The 18,254-nt window shown below is 39.3% G+C and overlaps 2 protein-coding genes across 2 annotated transcripts in view; one reads left to right on the top strand and one right to left on the bottom strand.

The window, feature by feature from the left end:
- The window catches only part of LOC309479700 (adhesion G-protein coupled receptor G1-like), a 39,125-nt gene that overhangs the window by 14,499 nt on the left and 6,372 nt on the right, over positions 1–18,254 (bottom strand). The window lies entirely within an intron of this gene.
- The window catches only part of LOC309479675 (uncharacterized protein), a 62,986-nt gene continuing 46,680 nt past the window's right edge, over positions 1,949–18,254 (top strand). Inside the window, exon 1 of the mRNA XM_082143874.1 lies at positions 1,949–3,489. Coding sequence (XP_082000000.1) covers positions 2,143–3,063 — 921 coding nt within the window. The 5' untranslated portion in view covers positions 1,949–2,142 and the 3' untranslated portion in view covers positions 3,064–3,489. The remainder of the gene's footprint in view (positions 3,490–18,254) is intronic.

Genomic DNA, 18,254 nt, shown 5'->3' with positions numbered 1-18,254 from the left:
TGACTAAACACTTTTGCTAAATGGGGTAAGCACACTTACATTCTCATTTCAGAGGTATTCTGTGTAAATTATGTTTTACACCGATTCAGACAGTGATGTCTTGTGAGTTCAGTGTTGGACACCTCAGTTGTTTTAACCATTCATTAAAATGAATCGGTTTAAAGAAATCATTAGCTCGCGAATCGGACATTAGCGGATGTGGATGCATTGTATGATAACCCTGGCTGTTAGGACATCACAAAAGATTTGTGTCAACACAGAAAACACTTAATAGGATTTTTTTGTTTTTGTTTATTGAAAGTGTGTTTTATGTCAGCAAACGCTTCTCAGAGAAGAGGCAAAGTTTTTTCACACCCAGTGGTAATTCAGCAAAAAATTCTCTGAATGCGCCAATTTCAACATGGATTCGGTCTTCTGACCTTTTACTATTGTTGATTTTGATTTAATATGCGCGAGGGAGAGAGAGCAAAGACCGAGTTTATAAGTGCTTCAAACTATAGATTGAAGTGAAGACAGAGAGAGTGTGGCTCTCTCTCTCTCAGCTCATTCTCTCTCTTAGTTAACATGCGCCCTCTCACAAGCGCAGCAGTCATCTTCATCACTCATAAATCACAATAACTGATCAAATAAGGCTTTGGTGGGACAAAAATTAGTTTTGGTGGCCGTTAAAAAACTAGGAAAAACCCTGAATGATAAAAGTGTAGCCTAATATAATTTTCAATACCTGACCAGTGACCACAGATAATCGCAATTTTATGTTCAGAGTCACTACAAGTCTGTCATTGGTAGATTTTTTGAATATTGATCTGTTTGATCTGTGGCTGGACACATGGGAAGGACAAGGACTATAAATGGCAGACCGTAGGAGTGTTAGGAAAACTGCTACGACAACAGTCTGTATACATACATGTGTGTGTGACTTTATGGAATACTTGCACTTCTGTTTATAATACGTATTGATAGTTTCCGGTTATGTGTATTTTTAATATGATGTAGCCACCTAGTAGACTAAATGCCACTTAAAATAGGTGCTTCCCAATTTGCGTACTTATGCACTTTTCTATGCCGATTTGTAGTAGAAATACTGTCTGCCTCGCTGCCTGCTGTGAGTGTTTTTGCTTCGTTGCTGTAAGCTCCGTCTTAGCCTCGTATTTCCTTGTTTTGAACCATAATTTACTACAATTTCTAGTTGTTTATACTACTACTAAATACGGCTTGCCCAACATCGCTGGCTTCCGTTGCTACTAGCACAACACGCTAGTAATTCGCTAGCCTGTTAACGCGCCACCCGTGCGCTCAGCTATTTTTATTTATTTATTTTTCTCTCGCGCGCTCGCGCCTTTGAGTTCATAAAAGCTCAGGTGAGTAAGAATCACTCAACAAACACGGTGAGTAATGTCTTGTCCTGTTATTATCATGCGTCGCGTCTGAATGCGTTGTTGTTTTTGGAGCTCTATCGATTTGATTTATAATTCTTGATTTTTCTCTCTGCCTCGATCGCTGCCTGCTGTGAGTGTGTTTGCTTCGGAGCTGTAAGCTCCGTCTTAGCCTCGTATTTTCTTGTTTTGAACCATCATTTACTACAATTTCTAGTTGTTTATATTACTACTAAATACAGCTTACCCAACCCTGACGCACAACACGCTAGTAATTCGCTAGCCTGTTAACGCGCCACCCGTGCGCTCAGCTATTTTTATTTATTTATTTTCTCTCGCGCCTTTGAGTTCATAAAAGCTCAGGTGAATAAGAAACACTCAACAAACACGGTGAGTAATGTCTTGTCCTGTCATTATCATGCGTTGCGTCTGAATGCGTTGTTGTTTTTGGAGCTCTATCGATTTGATTTATAATTCTTGATTTTTCTCTTTAAACTCGCTTACAACGAACATTTTCTACTTTTCCTCACTGAGAAGCACTAATGTTACTGCTCAAACCTCATTGTTACAACGCGGATTGTTGAGCAGACGCGTCTCAAGCCTATTAGTGATCCAACGCTGCATACTCTTAAAGGTTACGTCCGTGGATCACGGCTGAACGCGTCTTCTCCACACTCACTTACAAACAAACTTATAATATAAATTAGTATTAATATTGATAGCATCACTGGTAGCTTCGTTGCTAACTCACTGTCCATCTGTTAAAATGGCGAATATATCAGATGTAAGTTGTCTACCGCTTGGTGCAGGTGAGGACACATTTGAGCTTCACGCACTGCAGTCTGAGCTGGAAGCTGTTGAGAAACAGATCCACAACCTTTTATTGAGACAGGCCGAGCTGAGAGACCGGTGTTTGGCTCTTGAAACATCATGCGCCGATGCACACAAATCAGTGTTTAACGTTACTAACCCGCTGACTCCGACCGCGTCTACTCCGTGCGTTCCTCAGCATCGGTTGCAATCAACCATGGTCTCGTTCACTCCGGCTCCAACACGCCACCACGAAGCCTGGGTGGTTCCGCAGCGGAAGACGCGAGTCAGGTTTAGACCAAGACTTTCTCCGACCCTCCCGGTTTTCGAGTTATCGACACAAAACCGCTTCTCCCCTCTACGCGAAACAGAACGCGATGCTGTGATCATCGGCGATTCCATCGTTCGGCATGTACACGCTACGTTAGGTAAAAGTAAGGTGCACAGTCACTGCTTTCCTGGTGCTCGTGTTTCTGAAATCGCTGCTCGCGTTCCCGAGATCCTGAACGGTGACGAGCGCGTCGGAACTGTGGTCCTGCACACGGGAGTGAACGACATCAGGCTGCGCCAGACGGAGATTCTGAAGAAAGACTTCAGGAATCTAATCGATACGGTACGCAGCACATCGCCTGAAACAACGATCATTGTGTCAGGACCGCTTCCCACCTACCGACTAGGGCATGAAAAGTTCAGCAGATTATTTGCGCTAAATGAATGGTTAATGTCATGGTGCAATGAGCAGAAACTGCTCTTTGTAAATAATTGGAATCTGTTTTGGGAGCGTCCTAGGCTTTTCCGTGCTGATGGCTTACACCCAAGCAGATTCGGAGCGGATCTTCTGTCAGATAACATCTCCAAAATGTTAAATACCCTTTGACTAGTAACCAAAAGTCCAAATCATAGTCTCTGCTGCACCAATTCAACTGATATAAATACTAGTGTAGAACATTGCATATAAACCGTGTCTATTCCTCGTTTAGTGAGATCAAATAATAAATCTAATGCAGGATCTAGGAAAAATCTAATTGTTATTAAAACAGATAATGTTGCTATTAGTAAACAAAAACTATTTCTAAAGCTAGGTCTTCTAAACATTAGATCACTCACACCTAAGGCAGTTATTGTAAATGAAATAGTCACAGATAATAGCTTCGATGTACTTTGCCTTACTGAAACCTGGCTTAAACCAAATGATTATTTCGGTATTAATGAGTCTACTCCTCCTGGATACTGTTATAAGCATGAGCCCCGTCTGATTGGCCGTGGCGGAGGTGTTGCAACCATTTATAAAGATATTCTAAATGTTACTCAGAAAACGGGTTATAAGTTTATTTCATTTGAAGTACTTGTACTAAATGTTACGCTCTTAGATGTTAGAAAAACATCCCTATTATCTCTAGCCTTGGCTACCGTATATAGACCGCCAGGGCCTTACGCTGATTTCCTAAAAGAGTTTGCAGATTTTCTCTCAGACCTATTAGTCAATGTCGATAAAGCATTAATTGTTGGAGATTTTAACATACACGTAGATAATCCAAATGATGCGTTAGGAGCTGCGTTTACAGATTTATTAAATTCATTTGGGGTCAAGCAAAACGTCACCGGACCAACTCATCATCTTAATCATACACTCGATTTAATTATATCACATGGAACCGATCCAACCGATATAGATATCATTCCACAAAGTGATGAAGTCACTGATCACTACATGGTAACTTGCATATTACGTACTGCTGTAATATGTCATGCGGCGTCGCGTTATCAACCAGGCAGAACAATCCTCCCATCCACCATAGATAATTTCTCAAATTGCTTATCTAATCTGTCTCAGCTGCTGCCTGAACCCAAACAAACAGATGAACTAGAAGAACTAACTAGCACTATGAGCACCATTCTCTCTAGAACATTGGATGTGGTTGCACCTATTAAATTAAAAAAGGTCAGAGAGAAAAATAAAGCACCATGGTATAACAATACTACGCATGTTTTAAAGAGAGAAACCCGTATTTTAGAGCGTAAATGGAAACAAACTAATTTAGAGGTCTTTAGAATCGCGTGGAAAGACAGTATGTCGTGTTATAAAAAGGCCCTAAAAGCTGCCAGGGCTGAGCACCTCCGCAAACTAATAGAAAACAACCAAAACAATCCAAGGTTTCTATTTAACACCGTGGCTAGACTAACAAATAAACAGACGTCACCCGAACAAAATATCCCGTTACAGTTCAGTAGTAATGATTTCATGAACTTCTTCACTGAGAAAATAGAAAGCATCAGAACCACAATTATAAACGTTCAATCTTCAATCGCGCCTTATAATTCAGCTTCAATTATCACCCCGAAAGAACAATTACAGTGCTTTACAACTATAGAACAAAAAGAGTTAAATAAACTTATCACTTCATCTAAAACAACAACATGTTTATTAGATCCTATACCAACTAAACTACTGAAAGAAGTGTTACCTGTAGTGGAAGAGCCTCTCCTCAATATTATTAACTCGCCTTTATCTTTAGGTCATGTTCCAAGAACATTTAAACTGGCAGTTATAAAACCTCTCATTAAGAAACCACAATTAGATCATAATAATCTAGCAAATTATAGACCCATTTCAAATCTTCCATTTATGTCTAAAATATTAGAAAAAGTGGTGTCCGCTCAACTGGGATCTTTCTTGCAACAAAATGATATCTATGAAAAGTTTCAGTCTGGATTCAGACCGCATCATAGCACTGAAACTGCGCTCGTTAAAATCACAAATGATTTACTTTTAGCTTCTGACCAAGGCTGTATCTCAATACTAGTTTTACTTGATCTTAGTGCTGCGTTCGATACTATAGATCACACAATACTCTTAGATCGACTACAAAATTATACTGGTGTTCAAGGACAAGCACTAAGCTGGTTCAAATCATACCTATCTGACCGCTACCATTTTGTCTATTTAAATGGAGAAAAATCGATCATAACTCCAGTAAACTATGGAGTGCCGCAGGGATCTGTATTAGGCCCTCTGTTATTTTCAATATATATGATGCCACTTGGAAATATTTATAAGGAAACATGGAATTAGTTTCCATTGTTATGCTGATGACACTCAAATATATATTTCATCACGGCCGGATGAAAACGCTACATTTTCCAAATTGACAGAGTGTGTTAAAGATATAAAAGATTGGATGACGCGTAATTTTCTTTTATTAAATCCAGACAAGACAGAGGTAATACTTATCGGTTCAAAAAACCGCCCACAAAACCTCGCACAATACAACTTTAACATCATAGGATGTCCTGTTACTTTATCCTCTACATTAAAAGACCTGGGTGTTATACTCGATTGCAACCTGTCTTTTGAAAATCATATTTCATATGTTACAAAAACAGCCTTTTTCCACCTTAGAAACATTGCTAAGCTACGTAATATGCTATCAGTTTCTGATGCAGAAAAGTTAGTTCATGCATTCATGACCTCGAGACTGGATTACTGTAATGCTTTATTAGCTGGTTGTCCTGCATCCTCAATAAACAAGCTACAGTTAGTCCAAAATGCCGCCACTAGAGTTCTTACGAGATCAAGAAAATATGATCATATAACACCGATTTTATCATCACTGCATTGGTTACCTATAAAGTTCCGTATTAATTACAAGGTATTGCTACTGACTTATAAAGCCCTAAACGGCTTAGCTCCAGTCTATTTAACGGATCTTCTATCGCCCTATAATCCATCGCGCTCTTTAAGATCACTAAATTCAAGGCTTTTGGTCATACCTAGGATATCCAGAACCACCAAAGGAGGGAGAGCATTTTCACATTTGGCTCCAAAACTCTGGAATAGTCTTCCTGATACTGTTCGTTGCTCAGACTCGCTCTCCCAGTTTAAAACTAGATTAAAGTCGCATCTCTTCAGCCAGGCATTCATATAATCCTACAGTTCAAACTACAATCCGGCCTCTATCCAATGCCAGAGGAGAACTGGCCCCCGACTGAGCCTGGGTTCTCCCAAGGTTTTTTTTTTTCTCCATTAAGGCACCTGATGGAGTTTTAGGACACCATTAGGTCACTTGATGGAGTTTTTCGGTTCCTTGCCACTGTTGTCTTTGGCTTGCTCAGTTGGGGATATTTTGGGGATATTTAATTTAATTTTATCAATCAATAAATTCCTCTTGAAACAAACTTTGTTGTATTATTTTAATTTAATACTGTGAAGCTGCTTTGATGCAATCTGTATTGTGAAAAGCGCTATACAAATAAACTTGACTTGACTTGACTTGACTTGACTTGACTAGAAATAGTGCGAGTAGTGTGTTCACACTGAAAATTTCAAAAAGAAAAAGTGCACTTTAAATACCCGGATGATGCACTTAAATGAAGAAAAACAAAGTGTGGAATGTTGGACACTTCATAAATGTAACTGTTGCAGCTTTAATTTCATAGTGTAGGGGGAGGAGCAGAATCCAGTGTTAAATGACAAAAAAAAACCTTATAAAATTCATACACTACATGGTGTATCATTTGGGATGCAACTAATGAGTTTCTGCCATATTTAATAATCCGGACATTTTCAGGGACAGGAGAAGATATATTCTGATTAATAATATCAGAACAAACCTTTATTTATTTATATTAAATATTTGTATCACTCTTTTGTTTTCATTGGCAATCATTTCATCGTATGCAAGTTACATGTTTATGTCAAAATTCAAATGACAGTAGCGCTGTCAATGTGTTACTGTTTAAGACTAATTAAATATGTTTAACATCATTAAATTTCCTTAAGGCAGGTACCGCATTCATTCAGACCATTTTAAGTATGGGTATAAGCATATTAAGACTGGAATAAGAGCACAAGTAACACACACAAGCAAATCCTGTTTATCATTTATGACTCATGAGTACAGCTTTTTGTACAGCTGAAAAAAACTTGATGATAAGAGATGTTAGCTATAATATCAGCACAGAAAGAAAGAAAGAAAGCAGACTCATTCCCATAGTGACCTGTTTCACCTGTCCTGTTAAATAACCAACTCTTCTGCCATAATTGAAGAGAGAAACTAAAAAAAAAAAAAAAAAAAAATGGAAAGTGGATAAAATCTTACCTGAAGTCATCCGGCCTTTCACACTAAAAATGTCTGTAAAAGAGAAGTGATGGAATTATTACAAGTCTCATTGACGACAGGCCGTTGAATTACAAATTGAAATGCACACCCGAGGTGGTAATGCGGTCACGACGCAAAGCGGTCAAGGTTACACCTTGGGTGTGCATTATTTTTCTAATAATTCAACAGCCCGGAGTCAATTATTCCGCTTAGATAATGTATTTCAAGACGTTTGTCCATTTTTGTCATTAAAACGCTCTTATGTAGGACTAATTTCTTACGCATCTAATCCTATGCCTTCGTTGCTTATTCCAAATTCCTTATCACAAAGTCATAAGTATCAAATTACATTCATAACCGGAGAGAGAGAGAGAGAGAGAAGCATGTGTGTCAGTATTATTATTTATTTTAGTGATGCTCCGATTGATCGGCCGCCGATCATGATCGGCCGATATTGGCAAAAAATAGCTTGATCGGCAACCCCCAAAAGCGCCGATCAAAAAAGCCGATCACGTGACGTAAATAACTCGCGCAACTTTTCCGCATGCACGGCAACACAACAGCAGAGCAGAGCTTGCTTAACAGTGGCAAAATGAGTTCTCCTATGACGGCAATTCAATGGCAATTATAAACGAGCGCACAACTGATGCTGGCGCGCGCGGTAAATGACATTCGCGAGAGGATAACAGATCTACGCGCGAGGAAACGGGAACTCGCGAGCTCATTCAAACCCTGCGCGGGCGCATGACATCTCTGCCCTCGCGCGCGCGCATGATCATTCCCCACACTCTCGCGCTTGATCTCCTCTCGCCTGCTGATTTTGCTCGCTCGAACACTTTTATTTTTGGCAGTCGAGGGGCGGGACTTACTGTTTTAATAACCTCAAATGTCATTGTCATTATTTTATTTTTTGGATCTGATGTAGTTAGTTCCTCAACTACATCCATTGTAGTCTGCCTGACCCCTCTTTGTTTTGAAAAATTATACTGTGCCTTATTTGGAAAAGGTGGCCTACAGTAGCCTTATGTTATCTTGTTTTCTAACTACAATTAAATAAATATTGGTGGTTCTTCAAGATTTTCTTGACTCTAGTATATTTCCATTCTGTGATCGGCAGTGATCGGCAATCGGCAGATCATGATTTTGGTGATCGGTAATCGGTGATCGGCCCCAAAAATGCTGATCGGAGCATCACTAATTTATTTATTTATTAAATTCATTTTAATTCATTCGTTCATTCTTTTTTTCTATTATTGGCAGTAGACTAGCCTAATAAATGAAACACACAGCCCTTTTAACAAGTAGGCCTATCAATAATTATTTATTTGTTATATTATCTGCAATAATTACGTAAACCCGTGCAGCAGGACTATCAATTTATTTATATATTCAGTTAAATTTTCTATTGATTATAGATAGGACAATATACTTTATTTGTTACAATTAAACTGCATGTTTCCATTGATTGTAAAGTTAGACATCGAATATTGCAGATCAAGCGCATGAGGCTGCATGTTTTTTCTTGTTATGAATTGTATCCTATTTTCCGTTATTACAGTCAACTACGCGAAGTGATAAGGAACTGTAATGCGGTCCAGACCTGACTGGAACTACTTTAGCCGTGCCTTTCCCTGAAAATAATTGCACACCTTAGAACGTTTGTCAACCAATCAGATTCAAGCATTCAACGGCCCTGTAGTATAAATATAAATAATCTAAAATAGTCTGGTTGAACCATGATCTGCTCTTTCTCAGGAACAGATTACAGTGCTTTAAGACAATTAATATTCAGACTTCATTCAAACAGCTTGTTTTGTCGATTATTTTAGCCTTAAGTGTGTTCGGATCTTTTTATGGTTTGCATCGACAACAGTGATCAATCCTAGTGAAACACTTTTGTGGAAAGTACATTTAATCTTATGTGGAAAAAGAACAACAACACCAAAAACTCACAACCTTCAACACTATCACTGTGTCTATTGTAGGATGACACGCACCTGTGAAATTCAAGGTTAGTGGGGGACAGACAGCATAATGAACATCAGGCAATAACCACAGCTTTATGCCTTCAAACGTCTCATTCATTCTGACTTTACACTGCCCCCCATGGTTTACGCTGAAACTGTATGATTTGTACTGTCCTAAAACCAGAGAGAACATTTTACATTTGTTGAAAATATACTTTTTTTTTTAAGAGTTTTTTTTGTTGAGCTCAAGAATGGTTTATAAATAAAACGCAGGTTTTACCTAGAGAAGAGATGTTTAGTGTGACATTGGAACCCCCATTATGTATCTCCTGAACTGTTAGATTTACAGCTTGAAGAAAAACAGAAACGACCTCAATGAGTTCATCAGTCGTCAAAAGTGATTTCAGACAATAAATATGTAATATTTACACAGTCTACCTGGATTTGTTGATGTCACACAGACTTGGTGATTGTCGTCTGAGCTGGCTGCACAAATACAACATATAAGGCCACTAAGTAATGATGTTTACATATATTTTTTTTTTTTAAAGCAACATACTTATCTGGCATGAAGCACAACAGACGATCATCAGCCACAGCAAATTCTGCTTTTGTCGAGACATACCTCCCAAAAACATTCAACAAGAGTTTAATTTTCTTTTCAACAGATATTGGTAGAAACTCTTAAAGTATTTTCTTATTTCGTTCTTGAGATGAAAAGTCCACAGTCCAAGAGGAGAGAGAGTTTCATCCGTTCACATATGAAGCCGTATGATTATGATCCGCAGCTCAGAGCCGCTGGAACAGTTCATTTGCAAACATGCAAATCATGTTATTTTGGACTTTAACTGTATTTTCAGTGAATTTCAGTGTTCATTTACATTCAGGTCCAGTTTATCAAGTCACATTTGTTCACAGAGAACAATGTAAGTACAATTATATTTAATAACAGTAGAAACAAGATTCCAATGAAGACATAACCTTTATTAGTGGTTATTAGACAATATTTAGATTATTTTGCTATAGTTAAATTCAAATCAGGTTTTAACAGAAAAAAAACTAAATCCTATTTGTTGTTTATAAAGTTTGTCTCTTTCTTTCCTTTCAATAAATGGCACTTGCTGTGATATTTTGTCACCTTATCAATGATATTCACACATTTACACATTTGAAAAAAGTCAGTAAATGTTTTTGGAGCCACTGAAAGTCCATCATGATGAAGAAATTGTATTATCTTCATTACAATCACATGAGAGGCTCTCAGAGATATAACACATTAAAGCTATATTAAATAATGCAGAAGTCATTCGCTGATTTTGACAGTGTTTTGCATTTTCAGTAAACAAATATGTTCCACATTCGTGTGCGTGAATTTTGTTAAGCTGTTATGTCACGTGAACATGTAAATATCTGAATCCACAGGCGTGTGACTACTTTCATTCTGATGGAGGTTATAGAACCTGAATTTTTCTAAAAGAGGTTCAGTAGTTTGTGTCGCTCTGACACGCACGTTAAACATGGATTATAATGCTCAATAAATCTAACATCACTGATACTCAGCACAATTCAATCCTCCCACAATAACAGACAGTTTCCATAATGATCTTCACAGATATTTCTCATTTATTTTGAGTGATTTCAGTAAAGTTGCCCTTTTTAGGATCATAATTTTGTGTACAGAATTCTTTTTAAAGAGTACAACTTCTCACTCATTCAGAAGCGACATTTGTCTTTGTTCATGGGTCTGATATTAGTGAAAATATGTTTCCCCCTAAACAGCAACTGTACAAATCAGTGTTAGAAAGTCAAAGAAAGCATTTTGTCTTAATTCTGCTAATTATATATATTTTCCACTGCATTAATTCTGGATTGAACGATGGTTATGGTGGAACCGGACCTTTCTGGATCATTAGAGAAATTACCTTCTATGTCTTTGTGAATGTGGTAGTAATACAGGACGAGGAAAAGCCCTGGGAAAAAAATATAGGAGAAACATATTTGAATTATATCTAATTAAAATACAGTATATTTCAGATATAAAATTTGTCTGCATATTTTGTAAACTAACAAAAAAGCCTTTGGGCCAAATTCTTTTTTTCAAATTAATTATTATAACTACCATTATAACTCCTAATCAATAAAAAAAGAATTCAATTGAAAATAACAATATTAAAATTTTAAAAGATTATTTAAAAAATATTGAAATAATTTATTTTAAAAATTAAATAATTAGTGAACAATTTTGAATTATGAATCGCTCATTAACCCCCTGGGGTCGGCGGTCGCGCCGGCGATACCAGCTCGCTTTTTTCTTATCAGTGCAAAAGAGACTCAAAATACTCAAGATTTTGATCTTACATATACTGTAGGGTGTTATACATCATTCAAAACTGTTATTTGTGTACACTCAGAATAAAAATAAAATGTTGTGTTTTTCGTAAAATAAAGAAAATAAACATGATGCGAGTTCTGCAAGCGAATGCTTGCCACACATACATGAGACATGTTTTTACAAAACTTGAAATGATATCAAAAACAAATATTCTCTGTTTAAGTAATCCGTATGAAAGCAATGAGAGGTACAGTTCCTCAAGCGTGTCCTCATTAATTCTAATGTGACCACACCCACGCGCGCAAGAGCAATTGACATGCAAATCGTCCACGTGAAGGAACGCAGACCTGTAAACGCCCTATTACCTCAAAAACAAAACAAGTACTCCTCTGCTTTTCATCGAGTTTGCAAGACACGTTGTGTTTTTGCTGTGCTGTTTACCTTGGATTTACCTCAGAAGAATTAGAAGAATGTGATTTGAAGATGAGAAAGATTTTTAAGAAGGTAAGAAATTTCCACTCAAAATAGTAAGCATGTTATTGTTGCATAAACTTTACATTGTAGCTACTAGTTAAACTGGTGCCAGACTAAAATGTATGTATATTTAATATAGGCGATATAGACAGAAACATGTTGAAATGTGAACTATAGACAAGTAGGCAACCTTTCAATGCTAAATTGATATACATGTACAACACAAGGATGTTTTTATGTTACACATATATAGAATAAAACACAGCATGATACAGTATAAAAGTAGGCTAGTATGAGTGTTTACTCTAATATGGTGAATATTATAATGTTTAGACCCATGTTTACTGTTAAATACTGTGTTTGTGGATATCTGTTCAAATGTAGATATGTATAATGTAGATATGTAGATATGTATAACATTTCAATACATTTCATAGTTTGGAGCGGCTCGATAGATTTAGTAAATGTTCTTTGCACGCTCTGTGAGTTTGAGTCACTCGTGCTGTGCGTTTGAAAAGCAAAACGCACCAAACATTAGGCTTCATGTTTTTACTCATAGATCATTTCATAACGTCATAACGAATGGAAACATTTGAAGTAACATATGATAATCCATATATTTTTCTCTAGTGTAGTGTTACTGAAGTGTTCCTTTTTAACGATTTATAGGCCGCATGCTATAGGCTATTGTTATTATTTTATGCAGCCCTACACGTATATGCCTAGCCTGGGAAAACCCAGACAACTTCCGGCAAATTTAGATTTGCTCTGCAAGTAGTCTGGCAAAGAGCTCATTCAAGCCCATTTCTAATCCGTCGAAATTGCGGCACCAATCAGAAACGTTGAGGCGGGCTTTACACGATGACGATCGCTCTGATTGGTTTTAGCCCAGAGGCATTTGAGCGACGTCCGTTCAACTTTTAAATGCATTATTATATTCAAATTGCAAACACATGAGGACAGTCTCCATGAAAGACCCACTGGCAGATGAATGTGCTACTACATTTCTCTCTGAAACGGTAGGGAATTACATTAGATTTAAGAGAGGATTTTAACTGTGACAAGATGATTGACAGGGCAGTTTACGTGACATGGATGCACGCGACAGATCCGTCCGATAAAGATGACGAAGTAGTATGTCCCAAAAGCTTGCCTACTTTTTTGCTACACATCAACTGTCTGAGAAATCTCGTAACTCCACCTCTTCTTCACTCTGCGGGCGGCGGGAGCTTTGCGGCATTTTGTCTCCTCAAGATTGAACGTCACAACAGAAATCCTCGTTGATCAACACGTCCTCTGAGGTAAATGTCCTCAAAAGACTTATTCATGATTCAGTTATATGAATTATATAATAACAGTTTATATATTATATATAACAGTTTTATCTCAATCTTGAAGTAATAGTAGTCCTAAGGTGTAATGTATCGTTTCTGAGGATGCTAGATTTTTCTTTCTGCTAGGTCTAGCATTGGACAGTAGCTATCTTGTTGATTGAAATCTTCCTTGGTTTTGTTTCTGATGATGAGGATAATGAATTTAAAGCACAAAAATTGCCTGCCGTTGACTTAGTTAGCCACTATGCATTGGTTTTGTCTTCATGTTTGGTGAGATAGCTAACGTGATTTTTATGTGGCTGAAAGAAAAAAAATCTCGACCCCCGCTAGTTCTGGCACTCGTCTGAGGAACAACATAATAATTTAATGTACTATGTCAGGATTGTAGCTTACAATGTTAAGGCATGCCGTCATGTTCAACAAGTAGCTGCCTTTGCCGTCATGTTCATCACAATCTGCATTGTAAAAAGCGCTATATAAATGAAGGTGACTTAACTTTAAGCAAGCTTGCTGGCTTCTTGCCTCGTTATCATACGTAAACATGCCATGTAACTTAGGGAAATGATCAATTGACCTTTATTCATTTTATTTTATGCAGCAACCATGTCTCTGTCCTTAGAGGAATTCTGTCAGATGGTCAATGTGCTATATGATCAGGCAAGGGCCCTAATGGCGAGTGAGAACTCTGATGGAGAGAGTGTAGAGAGAGAGGAAGCAACAGTGGTGGAGGATACAGTGGGGGAGGATACAGTGGTGCATGCTGGTAGAGTGAATTTCTGAGAGATAATCATGATTTCACATGCCAAAATGTATGAGTTTTATGCAGATGGATTTCACAACAATAGACATTTGTTAAAAAAATGATTCACACTAATTGTACCATATGTTTTTTAAAGATTTCTCTGGTGGTCTGAAGGGAGAGGAGTCCTCGCTGCTGGCTCCAGAGCAGGTGCAGTTTGACACGGGTTTAGACAGCCTAGTCAGCTCATTGTTTTTTGTATTGCATAACTAATAGCTCTTAAACCTTTAAAATAGAGTTTAGTAAGATGTACGTAACCACAACCATTAGCCTAGCTTTGATTAGCTCTTAAAGCCTTGTCTCTTGTCAAAAGGCTCAACGTGACCTCAAGGCTCACACTGCTGACAGCAGCGACGCCTGTGTCCGTACCATTCTTATCAATGACAGCGTAATCTTGTATCTCCGATTAAACATGATTTTGGGGAAATGTTATGTTAATGTTGGTACACAACAGCATATGATAGCAATAAGGTATAATACCAACTTTAACGATACAATGTTTAATAACTCCAAAAATATGCAGTTTTTTTTATTTCCTGAAAAATAATGGTTTTGGAGAGGCAAGGATTCCGCCCGACAGCGACTCTATATATATATATATATATATATATTAGGGGTGGGAATCGATAAAAAAAAATTTACTAATTAATTGCACAATTTCTGTAATTAATTGCAATTAATTGCGTTTCCCCCAAGCTTGTAATCATCAATATTTAAAGGAATAGTTCACTTTAAAATGAAAATTCTGTCATCATATACTCACCCTCATGTTGTTTCAAACCTGTATGAATTTCTTTCTTCTGCTGAACAGAAAGGAATATATTTAGAAGAATGTCAGTAACCAGACAGTTTCTGGTACCATTGACTTCCATAGTATATATTTTTCCTAAAGACAATGGGACCCAGAAACTGTCTGGTTACTGACATTCTTCTAAATATCTTCCTTTGTGTTCAGTAGAAGAAAGAAATTCATACAGGTTTGAAAACAACATGAGGGTGAGTATGATGACAGAATTTTCATTTTAAAGTGAACTATTCCTTTTAACTTAGAATCACCTAATTAAACAACACAGGGGGGAAAAGGAACAGAAAATAGCCCTATATTAAAATATAATCAATTTAACAGATTATTATTATTTTTTATTTTTTTAACTAATTATCAAAATAAAATATAGTCCTACTATTATTAGCAGAGCATGTGATCAAAGCAGGTCATAATTTTACCATTGTTGCCCAGCATGGCTATACCAGCTCAGCAAACAGAAGTCTACTGAGAAATTTCACGTTATTTGAGCGGACTTTACTTTTCCAGTGCTCGGTACATGATTGAAGCGTTTGGGCCGTTAACGACAGAGCCGCCGACACACACACACACACATACACGGAACTGAGAGCGCGCCGCTGGGCCGTTAACGACAGAGCCGCCGACACACACACACACACACACACACACACATACACGGAACTGAGAGCGCGCCGCTGGGCCGTTAACGACAGAGCGCGCTGACACACACACACACACACACACACGCGGAGCGGAAAAGACCCGCTCATGAAAGCTGCGCGAGAATGAAACCTGATCGCCGAACACGGAGAGGCGGGAGGGCATATTTCGGTCTTTTCAATAGCAGCCGCAACAGGAAATCATAAAAAAAAAAAATTAAAAAAAAGTGCTGCGTTAATTGCGTTATTTTTTTTTAACGCGTTAAACATTTCAAATTAATCGCAAAGATTAACGCGTTAATTCCCCCAGCCCTAATATATATATATATATATATATATATATATATATATATATATACAGGGCTCGAATTTCGGTCTGGGATTGCGGGTATTGCGCATAATTTTAATCATTCCCGCAGGTCTCCCACTTATAATGCGGGAAATTCCCGCAAACATTGATTCACTTTAGCATGTAGGTTGTATTAGTAAATTAATCCACACAGATTATAAAATCAAATTTTAAAACTGTCTGCGAGACGCAATTTCACAAACAGCGTGAGTGATTCAGCGGTGCTGCGTCTGCTATCTCTCGTCTCTCAAAATGGGTTCAAAGATTGAAATCAAGCTTCCTTGTGTTGTGTAAATTCTTAAGAACAAAATTACCCCATTGTAAAAATGCAATGAGTGAGCATACATTTAGGCGAGATAAATGTAATAAAAAAAAAAGTCTAAACTCCCCCCTCAAATTAAAAATTCCCCCCCATAAGAATCACCTAAAGGTGAATACTTCAGAATTCCCCGCGATGCGATACGATTCGATACGATTCAATACTAGATATTTTTACATGATATCTATTAAGTTTCAAATAAATCAACAAAATTAATAAATAATTTGCCTTTTGTTGAGAATACAGAATACAATTGCATGTCACAAAGAAATTGTTCCCTATCGTCCGGTCACTACGACGTACGTCGTGGTGAACGACGAATAGGAATCTCGCTAGAGAGGCCAATCTACTTCGAGTGAAACTAAAACAAGCCAATACACATTGGCGTGCAATCATTTGCATCAGCTGCGCAGCCTCGCAGCGCGGGTATTTAACGAGCAGCTGGTGTGATTGCACTTCAGCTTTTTGCTGAGGAGCCAAGCACTTCGATGCGTCTTCTGAGAGTGATATCAGACGAGCCGTTGGATCTCTCTTTCGGTGCGGGTGTAAGAACACGGCAGCGGGGACAGTCTTCTCTTTGTGTTTGTTTGTTTTTCTGTGTTTTGTCCGGTAAAAACTGAGCAAACAAAAAGCTGTTCTTACAGCTGGTAAGGTGCGCCGTTGAGCGCTCAAAGGCTGTTGTCACAGCTGGTAAGACAGCGAGAAGAGAGAGAGCGCACAGACGGGTGCACATTCCCGTCTGTGTTCGCAGTGTCTGTTCCCCCTGCGTGTTTCAGCACCAGTGAGAGCAGTCCCTAAAAGAGCTTGCACAGATAGAGAGCGTTTTTTTCAAAAAGAGAAAAAATGACTTTCTATCTGTGTGTTTCTGGATGCGGTCGTTACCTGGGTTCACGGGATGGTCACCAACGCTGCCTCGTGTGTCTGGGCATTAAACACGCTGAGGCAGCGTTGGTGGATGAGTCATGTACCCATTGTGGGAAGATGACCATCGCGGAGCTGCGGTCGAGACTCACGTTCCTGCAAAGGGGCGGAGTCCCCGTGCCTCTGCCTCGATCCAATCCTCCTCAGAGGGTTGCTTCGGGCAGTGACACGGGTGACCTGAGGATTACGGTGAGCGCGTCTCCTTCGGGGAACCAACCCCCTAGGAACCCTCACCCCTCTCACGCTCCGCAGCCAGTGGAGCCCCCATTGGAGAAAGCTGGACCATCCTCGCGGTGTGTACCGGTTGTCTCCTTTGGGGCTCCCCCTGAAGACCAGATGTCGATCGCTGCATCGGAGGGTGGGTCAGACCTCTCTGCGGACGACGACTCGGCACCGCTGCCTCCTTCGGGTGTGCCAGCGGTGCCTGAGACGGACCCGGAGATGATGGCCATGCTTTCCCGGGCCGCCAAAGGGGTCGGGCTCGTGTGGAATCCTCCACCGTGTCCCGAACCCTCGAGGTTGGACGATTGGTATCTCGGGGTGGCGCGTGCTGGTTCTCAGCAACCCACCCCAGTGCCTTTCTTCCCGGAAGTGCATGAGGAGCTTACGGGGACATGGACGGCACCTTTCACTGCCAGAAACCGTCCCAGTGGTTCCTCCTCCCTCACCACCCTTGATGGCGGGGCGGCTAAGGGATACACGCGTATCCCGCCAGTGGAACGGGCCATTGCGATGCAACTGTGCCCTAACTCCACTTGGCGTGGAGAACCGTGTCTTCCTTCCCGGGCCTGTAAGTACTCGTCGGATTTAACCGGCAAGGCTTACAAGGCCTGTGGGGAAGCCGCCTCTGCCATGCACGCTATGGCGTTGCTGCAGGTCCATCAGGCCAAGGCACTGAAGGACCTGCACGAGGGTGGTCACGATCCCCAAGTTCTTCAGGAACTTCGTATCGCGACGGACCTCGCGCTTCGTGCGACGAAGGTGACCGCGCGGTCGGTGGGTCGTGCGATGTCCACCATGGTGGTCCAGGA

This window comes from Leuciscus leuciscus (assembly GCF_965113295.1).
Source record: "Leuciscus leuciscus genome assembly, chromosome: 17".
NCBI lineage: Eukaryota > Metazoa > Chordata > Actinopteri > Cypriniformes > Leuciscidae > Leuciscus > Leuciscus leuciscus.
Note: the sequence above shows the minus strand (reverse complement) of the source record. Positions and strands in the feature narration are given on the sequence as shown.